This window comes from Mirounga leonina, unplaced genomic scaffold (assembly GCF_011800145.1).
Source record: "Mirounga leonina isolate KUSES-001 unplaced genomic scaffold, KU_Mleo_1.0 Mir_366, whole genome shotgun sequence".
Lineage (NCBI taxonomy): Eukaryota > Metazoa > Chordata > Mammalia > Carnivora > Phocidae > Mirounga > Mirounga leonina.
The window spans coordinates 17919122-17943842 of NW_023270709.1; the positions used below are offsets into that span (position 1 = coordinate 17919122).

Consider the following 24721-nt stretch of genomic DNA (forward strand, 5'->3'; position numbering starts at 1 on the left):
GGCTCCCCACTGAGCAGGGAGCCTGATGTGGGGCTTGATCCCAGAACCCTGGGGTCATGACCTGAGCCGAAGGCAGACGCTTAACGACTGAGCCACCCAGGCGCCCCCTTCCTGGTGATTCTTAATTTCAAAAACAATTGAAATCTTTCCCAACCATCCCATAGCAGGAGCATAATCTGGGTTTGGCTTAGACATACCCCTGCCAAAACCAAAAATATAAGTTATTTTTAAAGTGGTTTCTCAACAAAACAAGTGTTTGGTTTTGGTCGTGACTTGTTTTGTCTTTTTTATTTTTTTTTCCGGTCACCCAGTATTTCTCCCTTTCTATTCATTTCCATGCATTGTCCCCATTGATTTTACGAGCTTCCAAAAGTTGTACACTCGATTCCCTTTTGCTTAAGTTAGCCAACTTTTGGTTTGCTGGCTTTGGGTTAGCCAGCTTAGTTGTTCATAAACAAAAATATTAACCAATATACCTGGGCCACATCTTGGCCCTCACCTCCTCTTCCTGTCCTAAAGTTGCTAGTGCTTAAGCATAGATTAGATAACAGTGATCCAAATATCGTCTCCCAGATAAATTTCTCAATCAGTAAACTGGATTTAAGGGAATGGGGAACAGGAGTTGATATGAGAGGAGAATATTTCAGCAGTACAATATCATGAAGCGTATTTATTTGTAAGACACAAAGAAAACTGTGAGTGCACAAGTCCGCCTGCGACACTGGAGGTAAGGACTTCGACTACTTAGAATTTTGCCCATAGTTGGCTTTAGCGAGAAAGACTGTGATAGTATCCTTCCTTGTAGCCTTCTGCTCTGATGCCCTTCCTATTTCTTCAGCAATAAAAGCCACCGGGACGGAGATCATTGAGATTCAGGAAAAGGGGTAAGAACAGAAGCCACTGGCAGACCGTAGCCGAGCTGACATTATAGATCTCCTTGCAAATACCGGGTCATTCAAATGCTTTCATGAGCATATCTCTGCTGCTCTTCCCAGCAATACTGGGGGGGGGGGGGGGGGCGGGAGCAAATGAGGAGCAGAGCAGATACTGTGGTTTTCATTTTACTGTTGAAAACACTGCACTTCAGAGAGAGGAAGTAGGTTTTCCAAGGGTCCCAGGCTGAAACCCACATCTTCTCGTTTCTCCTATAAAGAAACCAAAGAGGTAGGTTAATTAATGTATTGGCAAAAAGGAACAAGTAGTAAATGAGTGAAGAGTAGTAGGCCTTGAATTATTAATAGCTACTACACCTGTTAGGTTCCGAGATTGGGTCCCTAACCTTCAAGATGGGGAATAACATCTGGTTGCCTGAGAGAAGGGGCTGGAAGCACAGCAGGGCTCAATTAACGTTTAATGAATGAAGAACGCACGAGCCAGGATGCACTACCCAAGAGAGGGCCTTAGAGCCCCGTAAGGTGTTCGGATTCCGCACGGCCAGTAAACAGAAGCCTCTGGAGAGGATTTAGACAGAAGCACTAGCTCAAGCTCCCCGGCTCAGGGGGTCACCTGCAAAAACTTTCATACTCAGATTTTGTTTTTCAGCTGACGAGGTCTAAAAGGAGGAGCAGCCGTTCCGCCTTCCGACCACCCACTGCGGCAACCCCCGGGGGGAAAGTTTGCTCTGGGCGTGGGGGTGGCTCTCTGTCCTTTTTGCGTGCGCCTCTCCCGAAAAGCGCTCTCGGGGCGACCCAAGGCTTCTGGAGAACGGCAGGCTGCTCGGAGGCGCTGACTGCCTGTCAATTCCAGCCCGACAGAGAGGCGCCCCCGCCTCGGAGCCCCCGGCGGTCGCCCGCTCGGAGCAGCGTCGCCCAGCGGGCAGAGGCGGCCGGCGCGTCCCGGAGCCGCCCTCCTCCCGCAGCCCTCGGCGGCCGCAGGCTGCCCCCTCCTGGGGCGGCCGGGCGGCGGCCGAGCGGGCGCCGCTATTGGCTGGCCGGGCGGCGGCGGAGGGGCGGGGCCGCCGTGATTGGCGGGGGCCCCAGCAGGAGGGGGCGGGGCCGCTATATCAGAGGGGTCCCCCGTCGCGCCGCAGGCAGTCGGGCTGCTGGAGTGCGGCGCCGCCGCGGAGACCCGTGAGGCCGGCGGGCGGGCGGGCTGGCGAGGGGGTGGCGGGGAGGAGGACGCGGGGGGCCGCGGGCGGCGGGCAGCGGCGCTGCAGCCTCCCGAGGGCCAACTTCGCCGAGCCCGGGGCTGGGTCCGAGCGGTGGCGAGGCGGCAGCCCCGCGCGCACCAAAGAGGAGGCGGCTGTGGCGGCAGCGGCGGCCCCAGCCATGCTGTGCTATGTGACGAGGCCGGACGCGGTGCTGATGGAGGTGGAGGTGGAGGCGAAAGCCAACGGCGAGGACTGCCTCAACCAGGTGACGACGAGGGGCCGGGCTGCGGAGGGGGGGCCGGCCGGTCCCCCGAGGCCGAGGGGCCTCGCGGCGGCGCCAGGCTCCGGGGCGCGCCTTTTGCCAGGGGACGGGCGGCGCTGCGGCTGCGGCCAGCGGGGGAGCGCGCCCCGGGCGCCCGGCCCGCGCCCCTTCCTCCTAGCGGCCGTGGGGCACGCGGCCCCCGCAGGCTGGGAGCGCGTGGGGGGGGGCGAGGACGCGCGCGGCGGACGTGCCACCCTGCCCCCCCCAACCCCGCACTTTCCCGGAAGAAGGCGGCCCAGCACACCTGCCGCAGGTGTGTGCATGATGCCGCCTGTCGGGTCCCCGCGGGGTCTGGCAGTGCCAGCCGAGTCCCGAGATGAGGTGGCTGCTGGCGGTCGCAGGTCCCTGGGGTTGCTTGGCAGACAAGCGGGGCCCTTGTCTCGTGCTGCTTCTCAAATGGACCATTCGCCTGCACCTCCCGGTTTGCAGGGCTCAGGAGAACCATGGGTTTTGGTCATCCACTCCGTTGTCTTTAAAGCACGCATTTCCTCAGGAGTAAAAAAGAGTGGTTCGAAACAGTGCATGTTGGTATGACAGCAAATTTGATCTCAGATGGAAAGCTGTGCCCTCAAACCCCCTAGACCTGAGATGTTTGGAAAACCTCTTGTAACAAGCTTAGCTGACACTTGTGGCGTGTTTCCTCAATGTGTTTGGTTTTTTTTTTTGGAGTCCAGATGGTTAAAATTGTCCAGATAATCTGCCAGATCAGCTGTGCAGATTGTGCTGGTGGAGGAAATTCCAGAGATTGGAATAAGAGGGAAAATACCCTGTAGATTCCCTTCCTCAGCCTTTCTGGAAGGCTGCTTTTGAGGACTCCTTTTTCTCTACTGCAGTTGGCGGCGGTGTCCTAGGTGTTAGAGGAAGCACAAGTCTCTCCCATTGGTTTAGCAACGCTAGGATCTAAGAACTTTGTTCTTAAGCTGAAGGCGGGCATTGTGACACCTTTGTTGAACTTTGTGAAAAGTACGCAGGAATCTTAGACCCAGATGGTGTCCTTGGATTTGCTTCACCTACGGGGACCGTTTGCTCATCCATGTTGCACTCATTTTTGTTCTAGGTGTGCCGGCGTTTGGGAATTATAGAAGTTGATTATTTTGGACTGCAATTTACGGGTAGCAAAGGTGAAAGTTTATGGCTAAATCTGAGAAATCGGATCTCCCAGCAGATGGATGGGCTAGCCCCTTACCGGCTTAAACTGAGAGTCAAGTTCTTCGTGGAGCCTCATCTCATCTTACAGGAGCAGACTAGGTAAAATGATGCTGAAATAAACCAATGTCAAATAGACTTTTGATTCCATTTAGAAGGGCCGTTGCCCCTCCCCAGAGATGTTCACAGGCAAATGTGTTTGATACAGAGCGAGTTGGTTCATAGCTGAGAAGTTTTCCTTGGCACAGCCCTTTTGTTGAGGTGAACAGGGAGCCGCCTAGTTGGCCTGGGGTCCATTTTCTGGCTCTTGTGGTTTTTCTTGTCTTTATAAACAATGAGGGAGCAGGGTTGAATTCTTAAAAACACTCGGGATCCCTGCCACGACGCAGGGGGAAAAAAAAAAAAAGGTTAAAACCCCAACTGACTTCCTGATAGCTGCATATAATGCCCGATAGTAACCTCTGCCTCAGCAGTGTTAGTACAGGTCATTGTAGACTCTTCTAACAGAAAGCAGGAAACAGTTCCTCTTGGGTTAGTTACTTAAAGTTAGTCAACTTCAGCCTAGTGTCAGATTACAGCATGTAGCAAAGAGCTCTGTCCGACTCCCTGCAGAATTTTAGAAGTTTTTAAGTTTCTTGAACACTTAGAGAACTTTGTAAGGCCAGTGTAACTGAACTCCAGCCTGCAGATACGTAACACGTGATTGTTTAGATTGTTGAATTTATCTCTCTACTTCTAGAAAACCACCAGCAGTGGTAGACAGCTGGAGCATGTGGTTTCCTTTTTCAAAGAGAGAATGTTTTCTCCACTGGACTGACTGTAATACTTCTTAAGGATGAGCCAAATTAGGAAACTGGCGTTCAGTATTTATTGCTGAAATGTAAGAGACCTCAATCGTATAGCGACATGTTTAAAAAAAAAAAGAAAGAAAAAAAGAAAAAGAAAACGACTTATAAAAACAACAAACTTTGGATCTAAGTTCTGATATTTTTCATAATCCTTTGGTTTGGAAATTTGCCATGCACTTGAAAAATGTGAGTGTGACAATCTCAAGTAATGGTAAGTGGGCAAAATCCTTTAAGAGTTGTTAGCATGTCATTTTTTGGTCCTCTGCTGAAGGACTGATAGAAACATATTTTGAAATACTGTTCATTTGAATTTGAAATGTCTCTTTTACCTTGTTATGGAGCTTTAAAGAGTGAGGGAAATGTTCAATTTTGTTTCTGGGCAAGCTAGTATATTACATTCTTAGTGTTCCTGAAAATGTCTTGCAAAATATTTGCATGATTGCACGTTTAAGGATGTTTTAGCTGTTTGTATTAATCAGAATAGGGTTGTATTTCTTTGTTTTAACTTAAAGCTGATTTGTGAAAGTTTCCACTCTGCACTTCAATGTGATAACTTGGAGTAGAGTAAGAGAAAAGGATACACACACAAACACACACACATATATATATTACAACATATTGGAATTTTCATTGTGTAGTTTGATGATTTTGCAATCCTTTCTGGGTCTCCGGATGCAAATCTGTTTTGATGGTACAACTTTATTTTTTAAATTTGCAGAAGCTTCAAGGACCAAATACATCTCATTTCAACAATGGCTGCAGTCATAATAGCGTAATCCAATTGTGTTATGAATGATTACAGACTTTGAAGTTTGCTACTAGATGGTCTTTACCTGTGCTTTTCTGCAACTGAGTTAATAACCATTATTAAGTCCATTTTATTCATGCAAGAAATAGAGATATTCTGTGAATTAGATATTTCCTACTTTGTTGAGTCAATTGACTAACTCTTGAGATTCATGCCTACTAGCACTCAGAGAATACACATACCTAGTTACCTAGGGAATTTTAATTGATTTTAGTTCCTTTTGAAATCTTATCAAAAAATTAGCATGCTCTAAACATTTGACTTGCTTTTAAAATATTGGTGAATTTTACTTATTTTTTATGGGGTTGTCCAAAATACAGAATTTGAAGAAAATGCCACTTTTAAAGCATAGAGCATTCTGCTCTAATAACTAAAGTGATTTGTAATTAACATTTGTACCTTTTCATTAGGATCAAAAGTTGTGCTGGGTCCAGTATAGTTACAATTAGCATTGTTTTTATGTGCATGATACTACAGGGCAAAAATACTGATTTTTCTCTAACGCCATGTTAGCCAGATAAAGCTGGTTGGTAAACTCTTTGATGTTTAATAATTCGTTATAAAATATTTATATAAACTGCCATGAAAATAAAATAGATCTGTTTACATAGTCCATAAACACAGCTCTGCCAGTCCAGTTATGAGCCCTGATTTTTTACCATCTCAAAGTCAAGTCAGGAGGGTACATTTAGTATACTCACAGTGTCTGGATAGTTGATTAAATGGTTCTGAAATATCCTGGCCGAATTGGCCTCTGTGGAGAATTAAAGTAGCCTACTCACAGTGGAGCTGGTCTAAGTGGGGGCAGTGAATATATTAGTTTGCATCATATTAGGGAGGCGGCTGCTGAATGGCAGACAGGAAGGCCTGTTGGTAACAGGAGAGTAGTTGGGGAGGGGTGGGGGTGGGGCAGAGGCCTTGCATTCTGGGGGCAGCTCTGTACCCAACTATCAGAGTGGACAGACTTCCAAGATAGCCAACCCTGAGCTTCATCTCAGTTGAAAGCCCAGGAAGAGTTTGTCTCTAAAAATCCTTTCTAGCAGTAAATTTTTTTTTCTTTGCTTCTGCTTCCTCTCTCTTATTTTCCTTAATGTTTTCCTAAATATATTTTTCTGAAGACAAAAAAAGAAAGAAAGAAAAGAAAAAGAAAAAAAAAAAAAACATACCAAGTGTCTGCTTAGATTGATACAGTTAATCTGGTCTCTGATTTGGTTCTTTACCCAGATTAGTATGTTTGCCTTTGAATGGGGGGTCTGGAAAGTAACCAGAGAGTCTTGTTCAGACTCCGCTAACACATTTCAGAGACAGAGACCAACAGGTATATCAGCAGATGTTTGCCATGCTGTGCATTAAAACTAAAAGTGAAACTAATGAATTCTGGAAGTAGATCTGAAATAATAGTGATCTTTGAAATTCTTGCCTTTCAGAGGCTGTCAGTTATTCACAGCAATTCAGACCAGATTGTGTCACATTTTCAAAGCCAGAGATTTGAGAATTATATGCTTCATCTACAGAGATGGTGATTATACCATCCACTGCCCATAAAATGTATCTGTTTCTCCTGACTTTGCTACATTTTAGCAGAGTTCTGTGATCTTTGCTAGGGGCTCTCCTGCTTCCTTAAGACTCACCAACACCTGAATTCTCTTTCCCAGAAATCAGCCTTAGTACAAGGGTTCCATGAGTCCTGCACTAAATGTTCAGGGAAATGCTGTAATCCTGAGCGTTGAATCCCATCAAGATTTTAGTGATGTGAGCAAGTGGTGTTGAGTTTGACTCATCCCTCGTTAAATCCTGCTGTCCTCCAGACTCCACTCAGTTGTTGCTCCTTGGGAAAGCCTTTGCTGGGCCTGCTCAGGAGACTGAACTGTCCCAAGACATCACGTAGCTTTCCTTTATAGCATCTAATGAGTGTATAACACTACCATTTACTTCTGTGACAGTTTGTTTATTGTCAGCTACTCTAATAATTTAAATTCCATGAAGCAGGGGGTTGATCAACATCGTATCCCCAGAGTCTGCCAAAGTGCCTGGTGCATAAACATTTGTTGAATCAATGAATTGAGAAATTAGAAGTAAATAAAAATGGGGTTAACTGATACTGATAATACAAATTTTCTTACAGATAATGAAATGTTTACCAGTTTGCTTCTATAAACTGAAAAGTTTGAGACTATCTAAAAGAAATCTCACCATTAAAAAATGTTTTGTAGTGATTATTCTCTGTTAAGAATTTGCTCAGAGCTTGGCATTCTTTTGCTTCCTTCTTTCCCTCTCTCCATCGCACCCCAAGCCTTTTGTTTATTTTGGCTGTTAGTTCTCATCTAAAATGAACTACCACTCGCCTGGACCTTTTATGAAGTTCAGATAGTTTCAAGCTACAGGCTCTCTTAGTCTAATTTTCAGCCAATTTGTAGGTTCTAAGTACTTATTGAACCCAGGTTTTCTCTTCTCCCAACAAAAATCACTTAGATGTCAAAATCCAGGGAAGATGGCATCATTGAAATCCACAAAGCAAATGCCACATGCAACCATGGGCAGAGTTGAGGTGATAATCTTGAATGTATACAAACCAAATCATATGGATCCTAGCCAGGGCCTATAATCATTTTCAGTATCTTTCAACATATTGTCAGTGTTGGTAAAGGTTTCTTAGCATAATTTACCTTTGTGGAATTCAGAATGGGTATGTTCTGTAGGACACTGTTGCAGCAATATTTATCTGATACAAAGGTGTCACTGTGTTTTTCTTATCAACTCTATGCCAAAGAGTGGAATGACACATTCCTTGTTTTTTTGTTTTTTTGGTATGACCAAAGACAAAATAGACCCCAGGAAAGAAAAGCAGGCTTCTATATTGTTTTCAGAAAGTATTAATTAGCTGTCTGAATTCTGATTTATCTATTAAATTTTTCTTTTTGCTCAAAGTATAGGATGTTTGCATGATCATATGTTTATTTTAGCCACAGATCTCCCATCTGGGCACATTCAGTATCTTTATGAATTTCTCATACATATATATTTGTATGAAGTTTCCAAAGAACATTAAGAAATCGATTTGTTTATGTAACCAAAATGAACTTTTAATTTTAAATCTGTCATTTGAACTAAAACTGGACAATGTAGATGGCACATAGGATCAGACTCAGGGTGCCCAGTGATGCACTACTCCATGCAAATGAGGTACATTTACTCTCGGAGTCATGCCCCACTGTAGCCTGCTTCCAGACCTCTCCTGGATTTAACAGCACTCCCCACAATCCAGACCGTTGGGAGAGATCGTGTAGGGAACACGTTTAAACTGCAGGATTGCCTGGATTGTTGTTTGCCTAGGTCAGGTATGTGTTGTGAGTAAGTAATCCTATTTTTTCCAAGTGCAGATCTCATGCTTCTTGTAATCCTTTTGAGGTTGGGGGGTTTCCCTTCCCTTTCAGCCCCTCCCTACCCCCCATATCTTTTAACTGCTTTGGAACCTGAGAAAGAGCAAATTTGTTCATGGGTCCCATTTTCCATTTTGGGCTTTGAGAAGGATTTCCTTAAGCTGAATAGAGACCTGACTTGGTCATTATTTGGCCCTGACAGTTTCTCAATTGCAAGCCTTCCATGGAGTGTAGTAGATCTGATAGTTCATTTTAGGTATAGGTAGCTGTTCATTTGAATTCTGAACCATGACCCTAAGGATTTTCACTAGTGTTATTTACTGAACCTCTTATTATGAAAATTTTCAAACATGTAGATAAGTTGAAGATTTTTACAGTGAACAGCTGGTACCCTGATCTAAATTCTACTATTAATAGTTTAATCAGTTTAAAATACTTGCTTTATCACATGTTTGTTTTTAATGTTTTTCAAACTAAGTTATGGGTAAGTACACTTCCCCCTAAAGATTTCAGTATGCATATCCTTAAGTAGAACTCTGTATTTATCTACAGTTCTTTTTTTCCTTTTGATAAAATATTTACATACAATGAAATGCATAAATCCTAATTACACCATTTGATGAGTTTTGACAAATGGATATGTCTGTTTAAACAAAATCCTTATTGAGATTTAGAATATTACCACCACTCCAGAAAGTTCCCTCATGCCCTTCTGAGGTAAGTCCCTGCCCTCCTTCCCCACCCCCACCCTCCAGCATAGGTTAGTTACGCCCATCCTGCTTCACACAGATGGAATCATGCATGTAGTGCGTGCTCTTTTGTGTCTGGCTTCTTTTTGTTCATTATAATTTTTTAGAGATTCATCATATTATTATATATATATATACATTTCAACGACTGTTCGTGCTAGGTAGTATTCCATCGTATAAATATACTACTGTTTGTCGATCCGTACTCCTGGTGATGAACACCTGTTTTCCACCTATTCTGAGTAAAGCTGCTCTGGTCAAGTACAATCTTTTTTGAAAACATATATTTTCCTTTCTCTTGAGGAAATACCTAAGAATGGACTAGCTGGGTCACAGAGGAGGTGATCATTTAGTTTTTGAAGTAGCTGCCAGGCCTTTCCCCAAGGTGTACCACTCCGTCCTCCCATGGAGAGTTTCTGAGTCCCCCACACCCCTGCCAGCCTTCCGGTGGGGGTGTTGTAGGTTTCATTGATCCATCTCTCTTGATTAATAATGTTAACCACTTTTTTCATGTGCTTATTGGCCTTTCCTCCATATTCTTTTGTGAAGTATCTATTCTAGTCATTTACCCATTTTTACCGAATTGTTGTCTTTGCTTTTGAGCTATGCAGATTCTTTAACTATACCAGGTCTTTGTCAGAGATGTGTTTTGTAAATATTTTTTCTTCTGTGGCTTGCCCATTTTCTTTCTATTTTTTTTAAGACTTTTTATTTATGTATTTGAGAGAGAGCGAGCACGGGGGGTGGTGGAGAGGCAGAGGGAGAGGGAGAAGCAGAGAAGCAGACTCCTCGCTAAGCAGGGAGCACGACATGGGGCTCAATCCCAGGACACTGGGATCATGACCTGAGCCGAAAGCGGACATTTAACCGACTGAGCCACTCAGGCGCCCCTTGCCTGTTTTAATGCCTTTTGATGAGTAGAAATTTTTAATTTTGGCAAAGTCTGATTTATCCATTTTTCTCTTTTATGATTTTTGCTGTGTCCTGAGAAACTTTTGCCTACCCCCCAAGTGATGGAGATACTCTCTTACGTGTCAGTCTAAAAGTTGTTACGGTTTTAGCTTATACATTTAGGCCTAGGAGCCATCATGAACTGATCTTTGTTTCGGTGGAACTTAAGATACAAAACAAAACAAAAATGTAGAGTAGTTTTGTTTTTTTTTTAATTTGAAAGTTTTTAAATACAGCTTGGCAGTTGGAGCTAGGTTTAAAATAAACTGATGTGATGAACTGACTCATTGGACTGAGGCAGGCACGTGGGTGATCTCAGAAGGGCCTCTTAACTGGGTGAGGAACACACCAGCATCACTGGCCAGGCTCAGTCAGGTCTGGGGGAGAAACACTGTTCAATTGTTGGCCCTGGAGAGTTTTTAAAAATCGCTTCTTAGCCATTTTAAAGATGTTTTAGGTTTGTTCCTTCAATGTGGAGTCTAATAGCAAATGTGGATATAGTTGATTTGCATTTGTGTCGCAGAAAGTTCTTCAAAATGATGTCACCGGGAGGATACCAAAGGGCAGTGAGTGAGCGCAACCGCCTATGATGGTCAGGTCAGCAACCGCTGTCGGTTTGCAGAAAGTTCTGCTTTGATTATTAGATGATTTCTTTATGAGACAAGCCAGTGTTCAGAGGACAGTTCTCTGCTTACAGTTCTTAAAAGATAAATGACCTAACTTTATTCCTTAAAGCTATGGAAAGGAATTAATTTTTAAAGTAGGAGAAATTTGAAGTACTCCAAAACAAAAATGTATTAAGGATATGTGACTTTTTTTAATGAGAATATGGCATATCCTTAATATTTACTCCATTTTTAAAAAATTTTATTTTATTGTTATTTTAATCACCATACATTACATCATTAGTTTTTGATGTAGTGTTCCATGATTCATTGCTTGTGCATAACACCCAGTGCTCCATGCAGTACGTGCCCTCTTTAATACCCATCACCAGGCTAACCCATCCCCCCACCCCCCTCCCCTCTAAGAACCCTCAGTTTGTTTCCCAGAGTCCATAGTCTCTCATGGTTCGTCTCCCCCTCCGATTTCGCCCCCCTCCGATTTCGCCCCCCTCATTTTTCCCTTCCTACTATCTTCTTTTTTTTTTTAACGTATTATTTACTCCATTTTTTTTAAATCTTCCATAATGCTACAGCAAGTGTGAATTCATTTGTACCCATGATGCAAAGACCTTACTTTGTGAACCAGAATGTTTCACTCTGGGCCTCCAGACTGATCCACATATTTCTTAGTAACTGAGTAAAACTTGAAGAACCACACAGCTGGAAGAATGTTTAGAAAATGCAGTTTGAGCTTTTGTCTGCAGGACATATTCACAGATATTTGCTTAAGACAAAGGTTTTTTTCCCAAAGACTTTCTTTCTTTTTTAATTAATTATTTATTTATTTTTAAAGGTTTTATTTATTTATTTGACAGAGAAAGACAAGTGAGAGAGGGAACACAAGCAAAGGGAGTGGGAGAGGGAGAAGCAGGCTCCCCGCAGAGCAGGGAGCCCGATGCGGGGCACGATCCCAGGACCCTGGGATCATGACCTGAGCGGAAGGCAGATGCTTAAAGACTGAGCCACCCAGGTGCCCCCAAAGGCTTTCTTTTTGTTTGTGATTCTAGCATGTAACCTAAAGCCAATTAGAGAAGTCAACCACTTTTGATCTTTAGTTAAAAAAAAAATTTCACTGGGGCAAATAAATAAAGTCTTTAAAAAAAAATTTAATTGCAGGTATGACTTCTTTGACCACATCTGCTTATTTTGATATGATCGGTAACCCTTCACCCATTTTACAAAAAGGGATTGGCGGGGGGCGGTCCATGAACTAGACAGTTACAGAGCAGATGGTTCAAGAGAAAAATAATAGGAAAAAAATACTTGCTTCAAAATCACCCCTCGAACACTTGAGCCATCACTGGATTCCTTGTTGGAATGTGTCTCCAAGCTCTGCCGTCGTCCCTGTTGGGAAGAGGGCATGAGACTATGCCCATGGCTCACCACAGCTGGTGACCCTTGCGGTCACTGCTTCATTGTCTTGTTCTCCTGAAGAGCATCCACGTGTCACCCAAAAATCAGTTTGAGGCTGGAGTTACCACGATAGGATATGTTCCTTCACGCTAAAGGCCGGTCAGTTCCAGCTAAAAAGGATCCGATCAGTTCACCCTGTGACTCCAGGGTGGGGCTTGGCACAGAGGCAACGAATGACAAATATTTGTGGACTTGAAATGAAAAAGTTACTTGGTAGCCATGAAACTGCAAAATACAGGAAGGGCCCTCTCCGAAAGTTCATGTAAGGGGGAAAGAGGAGGATTCTTCTACTTACGGGGTATGCATTGCCATCCAGCGTAGAATGGGGAGGGGGAGGGGGGCGGTATGTAGAAAAGGCCAGTTGTCCTCCTGCCCTCTTTGTGAAATTCTGACCCACAGGCTGAGAAGAGGTCAGCATTAGGTCTCAGACTGCTGACCACCTGTTACATTCTCTTACTGCTCCTTTGCCTTTGATTTTGGCAGCTCCCTCTCTAGGAGCAGGCGCGGATGGTTTGGAAAGAGAAATTGGATCGATGGTGAGACTCTTGCAGGCTAAACGTAACTCTTTCATGAAACAGAGAACTAGGCTCTAGGTTGATACTAGGGAAAGAAATTAAAAGATACTCCCACCTGAGCAGTGATTAAGTTGAGAAGACTTAGTTTGTGGTGATACCCTTAAGCTCATTCAGCACGTAGTTTCTTCTCTAACATCAGCATGTATTCAGAGTTTTGTTTCCCCTTTCATGAATACAGGGACAGCGATACGTTCACCAAGATGAAATTTACTGAATGGCCATCGAAAAAGCCTTTTGACAGCTAAATTAGTATTGTAACACCAAGATTGTAGGGGAATGCTAGTCCTCACTGCTCAGATAGCTATTTTAAAACAAGCTATTTCTGTGGTTATTTGTGCCCCAGTAGGGACCCCCTTCTCAGTTTAGCAGTGTGTCAGAAATACTTTAAAGACTAGCAGATGTTTGGGTTAATAAAAACCATGCTTATCTTCTTTCCATGCTCTTATGGCATTCTTACTGTGATTTCTTCATTGGGGCTTTGAATAAAGAAAAAGCTGCAGTATTTGGCAGAGTCTGATAATTTTAAGTATTTCTTTATCATTCTAGAACACACAAAACGTTGAATTTAAACATCTCTTAAAGGAAGATTAATGGCTCTTGTCTGCCTGACATTTTGAGACTGTCCATAGAGCCCCTCCCCCTTGTATTTCTAGCCCTGCTTCCTTCTGCTTTTCTTATATTGCTCATGGATCCCCTCTACCTGGGACATCAGACATAGGACTAGTATATAAATAAAAGCACTGTTGAGGACTGGAATAAGGGTATCCAGCTCAAGTGGGAAGCTGAGCTTATGAGCTCTATTCAGAGCAGTGTCAGAACTTTACTGCTGGTCGTAATTAATTTGTTACTGGAAGGAATATTGTGACATTTAAGCAAGTTTGAGAGGCTATAACAAGTCATCAAAGGAAGCTTATACCCGTACGTTTGCCAGAGACCAATTTTATAACCTAGGCCAGTCTGTCTGTGGCAGTTTTAGATAACTCTTGAGAATCTTGGGCACTCTGGATTAGCAGGCAACGGTATGTGGCATTTCCTGGGAGTGTCTAAGTCTGACATACCTTATAGTAAACGTAGAATGTAGTATTGTATGCAATTAAGACAGGCACAAATGGAATGGGATTTGGGGTCCACAGACGACGTGTGGTTTTACATCCATTCTCAGAGCTCGCTGGTGCTAGAGACACTTGAGACGTAGGCTAACGTGCAGCTAACTGTAAAAGTTAGACTATGTCGAATACTATAATAGAGAAATAAACAGTTTGCATAGGGTATGGATGAAAGGGTATCTAAGTGAGGGGGCAGAAAGAATGCCCCTCAGGACAGAGGGAGCAGCCAAGACAGAGACACAGGGACATGAATATGTTTGGTCTTCCCAGGAAGAGGAATTGTTTCTTTCCCAGCAGCATAGTGGCTGGAGGGAATGATGGGACATGTGGCTGGACGTTGGGGGGCCAGACCCACAGAACCCTGGGTTCATGCCAACAGTATGCTTCCTTGGCAAACAGTCAGGGGCCCTTGAAGGATTTTGAGTGGAGAAATGGCAAGCTTATCCCAGAAACAAGTAGCTTGGAAGGTGGATTAGCAGAGTCTAGAGAGATTGGCTTGGGGGAGATTATAAATTCTCAGACAGTTGAGAGCTGCAAGTAGGACATAGGAGGTAATAATAGGGAGACTGTAACTGACTTTAAAGAGTTTACAGAGATAGTAGGTGGAAATAAAACAAAAAGTCAAAAGTGGGTCTATGGGTAAGATAACAAGTCTCAGGTTCCCACTGGAAGAAAAAGTGGGTTTGGGAAGGAAAGCAGTGAGTTTGGTTTTGAACAAAGTGAAATTAGGATACTGAACATCAAAGTGGAGGCGTCTATAGGCACTTGGACATTTGAATGTGATGCTTTTAGAGAAGTTGGGGCAAAAACTAGAGATTTGGGGGTCATTTGAATAAAGGTGAGGATCTAAGATATGAAGTCCACATCAAGATCAAGTTTTTCTCAAGATAATTTCTTTTAAAAATTTTTAAAAAATTTAATGGAGAAACTTGTGTGGAGTTATTTTATATTTGATAACTTGAATGTTACTGAACTTGTCTTAATTAGATTAGTTTTCTTTGGGTTATACTTTTTATTCCAGAGAAACTTAAGTCCTTAGACTTATTTTGCCTTAATACTCAGGATTTAAAAAAAAAAAAAAAAGGAAGTGTCTTTAGTGGCGAGCATTTTGGGGGTGACTTTTTATTTTATTTATTTTATTTTTATTTATCTATTTATTTTTAAAGATTTTATTTATCTGTTTGACAGAGAGACAGCGAGAGCAGGAACACAAGCAGGGGGAGTGGGAGAGGGAGAAGCAGGCTTCCCGTGGAGCAGGGAGCCCGATGTGGGGCTCGATCCCAGGACCCTGGGATCATGACCTGAGCCAAAGGCAGACGCTTAACGACTGAGCCACGCAGGTGCCCCAGGGGGTGGCTTTTTAAATTATTGTATTTTCCTTACCTAAAAGGGATTGTGAAATTGCTAAGCAGGTTGAGCTTGATATCAAGCTAGTCCCCCAGGATAACCTCCTCGCAATGCTTTGCAGGCATATCTTCTTCTTGCATATCAAAGAGACCCTCCTGGCAGGCCACCTCCAGTGCTCCCCAGAGCAGGCAGTGGAACTCAGTGCCCTCCTGGCCCAGACCAAGTTTGGAGACTACAATCAGAACACGGCCAAGTACAACTATGAGGAGCTGTGTGCAAAGGAGCTCTCCAGCGCCACCTTGAACAGGTAAGGCTGCATGGGGGCAACTGTTCGTATTCATCGAGCTAGCGAATTTATAGGTATTTCCCTAGGAAAATGAATCTCTGGTATATATACAGATAATTGGTGAGGCTAAGATTAGATCATTGCCCAATTTAGCCAGTTGTTCTCGAAAGATTCTTAGCCTTTTCTTCGAGAAATTTACAGACACAAAACAATCCACCTAAATGAATGCCCTTATATAAAATGCTGTGGAACAGGAATTTTTTTAAATCTCTGACCTCTGAAGGATGCAGATCTCTTCAAAAGTCTATCATATATGTTGGTATTTTCTTCATCCCAGCAAGGATTAAACCAAGAGACCTAACGTAGGTGTCTTAGTTACCTATTCCTGGAGAATAAGTTACCGCCAAACTCAGTGGCATACAGCAGCAACCAGCGTCTCTCCCTGCTGGGGGTCGGGAATCTGGCTGTTGCTTGGCTGGGTTCTCCAAGATCTTTCATGAGGCAAGCTGTTGGTGGAGTTCAGTGTTATCTGAAGGCTCAGTCGAAGGAGGGATCCCCTTCCAGGTTGACTCACGTGGCATGTTGGCAGGGCCTTGTTCTCTCACCACACAGGCCTCTCCAGGGGGCTGTTTCATAATGTGGTGCTGGCTGCCCCTAGGGCAAGCCGTCAGTTAGAGCAAGAGGGAACACCCAAGACAGAAGTCAGGTCCTTTTAGAACGTAATCTCAGAAGTGAGTGACATCCCATCACTTCTGCTTTATTCTGTGCATTAGAAGCGAGTTATGAATCCCGCCAGTCATTAACACAGCAGGGACTCAACGCTCAGGTGAAGGGAATTGTACGAGGGTGTGACTATCAGGAGGTGGGGATCTTGAAGGACTGTGTTAGAGGCTGTCTGCAACAACAATAAAATAAATCCTGCATTTTTCAGTTGCAGGTGATCTAATCAATCCCTTATAATGCTATATCATAATGAAACTTAGAAAGTAAGTATAGATACCTGCGTGAGAAGTTCCTACATACAAAATTTCTTATGTATATTTTAGAGATTTTCCGTAATTCTTCCAATTCACCCCTATCCGGCATCCCCACTTGTTTTTTCTACTGAACATTTAATACTTGAGATCGAAATGGTGTCTTAGAAGTATTTTACAGTCAATTTGCTAAATAAATGAAATATCAGTGCTATATTGCTTTAAGTTTTTGAGATACATAAATGGCAGCATCTGCATGATTCAGTAGTGAAAATGATACCAATTTCTCTCTAAAGACCACATCAGTTAATCTCTCCATGCCTCTCTGCCCTTCTGGTGTCCAACAGCATTGTTGCAAAGCATAAAGAGTTGGAGGGGACCAGCCAGGCCTCGGCCGAATACCAGGTGTTGCAGACTGTGTCGGCAATGGAAAACTATGGCATAGAGTGGCATTCCGTGAGGGACAGCGAGGGGCAGAAACTCCTCATTGGGGTTGGACCTGAAGGAATCTCAATTTGCAAAGACGACTTCTGCCCAATTAATAGGTAACCTACATCTTAAATTTTTATTTAGCCCAAAGCGTGTGTATCCCTTTATAGCTCTGCATATGAAAATAGATAAAACCAGAAAGGGATTTCCTAGACACTTACCTTTTAGGAATCAGATGTTTCATTTTGGGCACGGATATTAATTTTATTCAGGCCTTGATAACCGTTTAATTATTTTTTATTTTATTCATTTATTTTTTTAAGATTTTATTTATTTGAGAGAGATTGAGTGTGCACGCATGCCCATGAGCTCGGGGAGGGGCAGAGGCAGAGGGAGAAGCAGACTCCCCACTGAGCAGGGAGCCCAACTCGGGGCTCGATCCCAGGACCTGGGATCATGACCTGAGCTGAAGGCAGATGCTTAACCGACTGAGCCACCCAGGCGCCCCTTAATTATTTTTAAGCTACGAACTCAAGTGTACTGATGTGGCAGAGTCAATATTTTTCAGAGAAGTTCACTGCTGTAAAAGTCTCCTTTCCACCTCCACACACACACACACACACACACACACACACACACACACACACACACAGCTCACTCCAGCACTTCTCTCCACAACTACTTTCTGACCAGGGAGCGGGGTGCTTACGGGCAGTCCCAGACCAAGCATCTGGTCGTACTGCTGGGTCCCGAGCACAGGGGAATTCCGCAGAGGTGCACACACAGTGACAGATCACTCCTCCAGGGCGGGCTCACTTTTCTCTTCCCGGGTTTCAGGATCGCTTACCCTGTGGTGCAGATGGCCACCCAGTCGGGAAAGAACGTGTACTTGACCGTCACCAAGGAGTCTGGGAACAGCGTCGTGCTCTTGTTCAAGATGATCAGCACCAGGGCAGCCAGCGGGCTCTACCGAGCAATAACGGAGACCCACGCTTTCTACAGGCACGTAGCGCTCCGTACCCCACAACCTTAGCGTCTGTCCGCAGCTCTGGGTTTTCAGGTGACAACAAGGTCCCTGTGGTTTCTGGTATCGTTGTGTCCGTGAATCTTGTGCAGAATTTAAGAAATCTGCTGCTTTCGAACATTTCGTTTGTCCTGCTCTACTGTAGCGTTGGGAGTCCTTATCGACGTGGGCTCGCTCTTCCCACAGCACGCGCGTGGGGACGAACCGCACAGACACCCCCTCCCCCACCCAGCTTCTCTTACCTTATTCCCTCACAACGCCTCCTCTCCCCGGGAACTCTGACTCGTTGGGCCCGTCCCAAGACTGCTTTGCTGTTCGACCTAAGTCATCTCTGTCGGAGAGCAGCTACCCCGACTGCTCAGTGCACAGTTAGGGTTTTCTAACGACAGTAGCGATACCCTCATTTCGGAAGGTGCTTTAAATAAAGCAGGCTTATGGTTTGACCCAAATATGTGAGAAATTAAAGCTGAGAAATTTAATTGCGATCTTAACCTTTTTTCTGCTAAGATAGACACACAAATTTTGGAGCAGAATGGAAAATGTGTGGGAATTTTTAGCATAAAGCCAGGAAAGAAGAACGTGTCCCTTTTTCCTGCCACGAGCGGTTTTTGGCCGGAGCTCCTATCCCCGGGGGTGGAAGCAGGCGTTCACGGTCCTCTCTGTTGATGGCTGCTTTATCCCAGGTCCTCCAGGGACACTTGAGAAACACAGAGGTAGAATCCTTGAAATGTTCCACACACATAACACTGGAAGAATTTACTTTGGGGCATGCAAGCAAGAATACAAATGTCTGCTGACACGAACATTCTTAGGCACAGTAGCATTTGAAGGTCTGAGTCTCGGGAATGCGCGGGCTTGTCGGTGCTGAAGCGGACGTTCCATCTGTCCCTGCAGGTGTGACACGGTGACCAGTGCCGTCATGATGCAGTACAGCCGAGACCTGAAGGGCCACTTGGCCTCTCTGTTTCTGAATGAAAACATTAACCTTGGCAAGAAGTATGTCTTCGATATTAAAAGAACGTCAAAGGAGGTCTACGACCACGCCAGGAGGGCTCTGTACAATGCTGGTGTTGTGGACCTCGTCACGAGAAGCGAGCACAGCCCTCCAAACTCCCCGCTGAAGTCCTCAGAGAGCAGCATGAACTGCGCCAGCTGTGAGGGCCTCAGCTGCCAGCAGACCAGGGCGCTCCAGGAGAAGCTGCGCAAGCTGAAGGAGGCCATGCTGTGCATGGTGTGCTGTGAGGAGGAGATCAACTCGGCCTTCTGCCCTTGCGGCCACACCGTGTGCTGTGAGGGCTGTGCCACCCAGCTGCAGGTGAGGGGTGCTCGGCGGCGGCTCTTCCGCGGCAGGCTCGCTCATCCCACCGTTCACGGTCGATGAGCACCTGCTGTGCACCAGGTGCAAGCCGAATGCCCAGCTACACCTGGACACCCGGGAAGGGGCTTCCTATTTGGGGACTTCACAGGTACTGCTCTTGGGAAACATTCTGGATTAGCATACTGTTTTCAACAACGTAATTGCTCTAAGTCCTAGACTTTTCTCAGGTTCTGGAAAGGAGGCTCCGATTCCCAAGGTAACACATCTAGTAAGCAGGTGAGCCAGAGGCTAGAACCATCGCTTCCTGCTTCCTGACACTTAGGAGGATGGTCTTTATTATTTACTTAAAATATTTGAAAAAGAATACTAAGAAGCAGTAGTTAGAGCTCACTTTCAGTTCTGTGGGGGGATCGTTGACTGTGATGATTTGCGATTAATTTCCTTTTATTGCTGCCTATGCCTCAAGGGGCATCTTGGATTGGCTCTTAGTTAGCAAGTCAAACTAATTTTAATATTAATACAAAAAAAAAAAAGCAACGCATGTATGTTTTCCTTTCTTGCACCTTACATTTCCCCTTACAATAATTTTTTCAATTTGTTGTCATTTCTAAGAACTGTTTGCTAAATGTCACTGTGGTTTTATTTCAGAATTAGCCCTAAATAATACCTAGTCCTCCAAAAGCTGCTAATTTCAGAACTAGTTTTAGGGTTATATACTGAGCCGGCAGGATGGCTTTGTCCTTCCTAAGAGTAGATAATGAGTTAATAACAAGGACTTATTTCTCCAGGAGCGGTAGGTCAGGGATTTGCCTTTTTCATGGTCGGACCCCCATGCCTAAAGCTTCCCTGTGGCTGAGGGAGGGGCCCGAGCTTGCTGAGAAGCCAGCCAGGGATGTGGAGCTATGACCTGGGATTCGGAGCAGAGCCAAGTTCACTGGCCACGTGGCATCAACCCAGTGGCACTGGCCTGGGTCAGCCCACTGAGCCAGGGACACCCAGACTCTGGAAGGGTCTCAGGTCTCCTACATCACTGCCAGAGGGATCGCACTCTGCCCATGCAAGGACCAAGCCTCGCTACACAGCAGGAATTCTTTGCTAATCACTTTACTCATTGTGCCTGGGTTAGAGTGGGACTAAAAACCTAAGTAATTGCGTGCAGTTTATACTTTTTCATAATATTTTGAATCCCTTGTAAGGTATAGACTTTCAGACCCATTAGAAAGCAAAGATACCGGGGCGCCTGGGTGGCTCAGTGGGTTGAGCGTCTGTCTTCAGCTTAGGTCATGGTCCTAGGGTCCTGGGATCAAGCCCCATATTGGGCTCCCTGCTTAGCGGGGAGCCTGTTTCTCCCTCTGCCCCTCCCCCTGCTCATGCATGCTCTCGCTCTCACTCTCTCTCTCTCTGTCAAATAAATAAAATCTCGAAAAAAAAAAGAGAGAAAGAGCAACGATCTCTACCACTTGAGAGCTAGAAATAGTCGTGGCCACAACTTAGGTAGCGAACGGAATAGAGTAGGTGCCGCGCATGAGTACTGAAGACACAGCCCCGCAGGTGTCCTAACCAGTACCGTGGGCTTCTCTTTTCCAGTCGTGTCCAGTCTGCAGGTCGACGGTGGAGCACGTGCAGCACGTCTATCTGCCGACCCACACCAGTCTGCTCAACCTGACCGTGATCTGACGTGCGGTGCACCTAACGGGACGTGCCACGTTTCCACGGACTGCGCTACCACTAAACTGTACAAATGATAGATCGTGGAGAACATAAATACTCCGACACCCATCTGCCATGCAACATTTAAAAAAAAAGAAAAGGAAGAATAAAAAGAATACTCCTCCCCACCAAAACATACCACGCGTAGAATCCGCACCTGCAGTGGTGGGGGCCGGGAAGAGTTCTGGGCCACGGACACGGTCGTTGGATTTACTCTTCTTGTGATCAAGTTAAAGGAATATGTGAAATCTGTGATGTCAGTTAAGCGGCTGCAGAGCCAAAACGTGGGTACCTTTTTAGGAAAGGATATCGTTAAGTCTCCTGATGTATCCCGAGGTGTAAGTTTCCTACTTGGCAGCAAATTTTGTAAGAATTCATTTCAAGAATTTACTTGGTTCTTTTTGTACGGTCATGGAGCTCTGAACATTTTAATAGGAAATTTTTCTTAAAGAAACAGTCATTTTAATGTCATTTCTGTTTTTATTACTTGCTCAAGAATGATTGGAAGGCGAACAGATGTAGAGATCAATTCTGTGACTTTTAAAAAGTTGACAACCAGGCTGTCAGATGTAAACCAGCCTGGCTTGTGAAACAGAGAACTCAGTACGCACGGCTTCCTTTCCCCCGTCCCTGCCCCCTTCCCTCCCCCAAGTCTTTCGATTATAAAATGCTACCAGTCTGGTTATAAGATTTCTGTGGAGTAGTCCGCACTCCTTGGGCTCTTTGAGTTGGTGGGATATTTTTATTTAAGTTGAAAAGGGACTGCACGTTCCTGGGGGAGCAGAGCATTGCTCGCGGAGATGAAGCTTCACGGTGTACCAACCAGAGGGCTCTCCGCTTTTCCCAAAAATTCCACTCCAGCTTCAGCCACTGGGGTCGCTTTTGCTCGAGCCATCAAGCCTTTTTATAGCCTTATTGTAGGTATCTTAGATTATTGTATGCTTTTTTTTTTTTTGTAGTAAATGCTTAAGTATTAACTCTCGGTTGTCTCCTCCCTAGGTCTTTGAGGGGTTTCGAGTTTCTTTGTTTCTATATTCTTAATCATGTTTTCCACTCCCACTTGGGCATTTTGGACGCTGGTCAGCTTGTGGGTTTTCTAGGACGTCGGAACACCTAGATGACCTTATTGGGTGCAATACTAGCTAAGTGAAAGCTAGAAACCTACACTGTCACTTTACTGAGATTTCCGAGTATACTTTTCATATTGCCTTAATGTAGCAGTAATGTGTTTATGCATTTGTTTCTTTGCACAGACATTTTGTCAAATATTAAAACTCTACTTTTTTATGGCACATATTAGCATATAAGCCTTTATTCCAAGAGGTATTTATTTTTTCACTTGTAAAAAAAAAATAATGTTTCCACATAAAGAACTCTGTTCTATCCTAAAGGACTTCTGTCTTTTGTATTCAGGATAATAAAGACTTTAAAGCAAATGTGGTGTTTGTGTCTTCACAGTTCTTGTCATTTAAACCAGTTTTATTCACTAAAAAAGGGAGGAGCATTGATAACATCCTGCTTGGTATCTACTTTGGTCCTATATGGAAAATTTGAAAACTTTGAGAGTATTGGCTCTAATTGAGAACATTCATCCCATTATTCACTCCTCTGTTTTCTGGGCTGGGGTTGAAATGTAGGTGAAAATGGAGTAATAGCTATAAGCAGATGAAAAGTTAAAAATTGGGGACAGGACTAGAAGGTACTGGAGAAGGAAAGGAATGACAGAGTTGGAAGTTAGCCATTTAAACTCAGATGATGCCGCTAGTTAGTTGCCTGGTCGGGACAGGTGAGCGCCTGTCCAAGTCCGAGCAGTAATGGTCTCGGGCGGCAGACTCCAGGACCACATTCTGTGCAACACCGAGCTGCGGCTGCTAGGATCCGCGTGCATGTGCCCATTGGTGCTGCTCAGGAAGTGCTTGGTACAGTTGAGAACCCTGCACATCATGTATGTAACTGATAATTCTCTGTAGCAGTTGCAGGACATGATTTCAGCTGCGGCAGAAGTTCAGCCCAGTACCAGTACAATTATTTCCAGAAAATAATCTTCTAAAAATTGAGAGAGAGGGATTTGTTTTCTACGATTCCGATACCTAATTCAATCTTCCATCAAGTTCTAGCAATCCTTTGTCCACTCAACACATTTACTGAGTACCTAAGTTATTAACGCACGCTGGAAATGTAACCGTGATCAAGACGTGAATGATCTGTCACTGCTTTATAGAGAGAGGTTAAATCATACTCAAAAGTCGTAGAACATCAGCACTGGAAGAGCACGGCAGGGTCAAGGGGTTGGAGTCACAAGGAGGGGTCGTAAGACGTGGCAATAAATAGGAGGTCCAGCGTTCTGGGAAGAAGTGGGTGCGCTTTGAGAAGTGAGGAGATGCTATGAGACATCAGTGAGCTGTGGACGCAGACGTGCGTTTGGTAGTGAGTAGCGTAAATCAGGATGGTGCTCTAGGAGGAGGCCAGGCCAGAGAAGCATTGTGGTTTAGTATTTTCAGTGGGAGGGCGTGGGTAGGCCTAGAGGAGACAACCATGGACAGGGTGCTTAAAAGACACAGTGTGGAGGGATAAATGGAGAGACAGAAGCCTCAGGAGGCTCTTCTGTCAAAAGACGTAAGTTATAAGACTTGAACGAAAGCACTCTTTCACCTTTTTATTAATGGTTACAAAAATTAGAAATGGTTTTCCCCATCCGACCCCATTCCCGTACGTCTGTATTTATCCCGTCACAGATGGGGACTCAAATGCAATGCTGATAGACTCTGGGATTGTCCCCTTACCTCTACCACTGAGGACCAGAAGGCCCACGGGTGACTGCTCTTGGGTAAAGCATGATCTCTTCCAAGAGAAACTTGAGAAATGCCCTGTAGGACAAAAGTTGGGGCAAATTTCCAAGCACAGACATGGGGAAAAGTGCATGTACCAGTCACGGCAAGTGTGCCTGAAGGAGGAGAGTAGGAGGGATGCCTGGGTGTTGAGAGAGCTCAGAATCAGCCAGGAAGGCCAAGGATTTTTCTTTTTAAAAGATTTTATTTATTTATTAGAGAGTGAACATAAGCCGGGTGGGGCGGGGAGGGGCAGAGGGAGAAGCAGACTCCCCACTGAGCAGGGAGCCCAACACGGGGCTCGATCCCAGGACCCTGAGATCATGACCTGAGCCGAAGGCAGACGCTTAACCGACTGAGCCACCCAGGCATTCCCCCGTATATATATATTCTTAAAATTTTCCCTCATCCATCCTCTTCATAAATCTTTAGATCACTGTAGACTGGGTGAATTGGGGAAGGCTTTTTGAAGTAGGTAAGTTCTTCTTTGTGTTGAAGTAAGTAGAGAATTGAGAGTGGTGGGAGGGAAAACCAAGTGTTAAGAATAAGGAAGAGACCACGGGTGAGAAGCAATGGGGACAATAAGGAAGTAGAGCCAGTTCGTGAAGAGATTTGACTGCCCGAATGAAGGTTCTGAGTTTGATTTCGCAAGTGTGTAGAAGCTGTAGTAAGGTCTTTCTTCATCTGTTGACTCACTCAGCTTTGTATTCATTAACCTGGACCTTGATTGATCAACTCAGCAAATACTTCTCA

At 44.6% G+C, this 24721-nt stretch overlaps 1 protein-coding gene across 2 annotated transcripts; it reads left to right on the forward strand.

Moving 5' to 3' along the window:
* The first annotated feature begins 2117 nt into the window (after nt 1–2117).
* Nucleotides 2118–22576, forward strand: MYLIP (myosin regulatory light chain interacting protein). Of its 2 annotated transcripts, none has more exons than XM_034985718.1 (7): nt 2118–2354; nt 3469–3659; nt 15521–15706; nt 17004–17204; nt 17926–18090; nt 19007–19427; nt 21018–22576. In XM_034985718.1, the coding sequence occupies exons 1-7, from the start codon at nt 2268–2270 to the stop codon at nt 21105–21107; spliced, it is 1341 nt and encodes a 446-aa protein (XP_034841609.1). In that variant the 5' UTR covers nt 2118–2267; the 3' UTR covers nt 21108–22576. The 2 variants fall into 2 exon arrangements, with proteins under 2 accessions (XP_034841609.1, XP_034841610.1); XM_034985719.1 differs by having other exon boundaries at nt 2119–2354; nt 17007–17204.
* Nucleotides 22577–24721: the final 2145 nt, after the last annotated feature.

Excerpts from the sequence above, each read along its gene's own strand:
- MYLIP (XM_034985718.1), top strand. The coding sequence starts at position 2,268 with ATGCTGTGCTATGTGACGAGGCCGGACGCGGTGCTGATGGAGGTGGAG. Across the intron at positions 18,091-19,006 it reads GAGACCCACGCTTTCTACAG|GTGTGACACGGTGACCAGTG; the intron begins GCACGTAGCGCT and ends CTGTCCCTGCAG. Across the intron at positions 19,428-21,017 it reads GCTGTGCCACCCAGCTGCAG|TCGTGTCCAGTCTGCAGGTC; the intron begins GTGAGGGGTGCT and ends TCTCTTTTCCAG.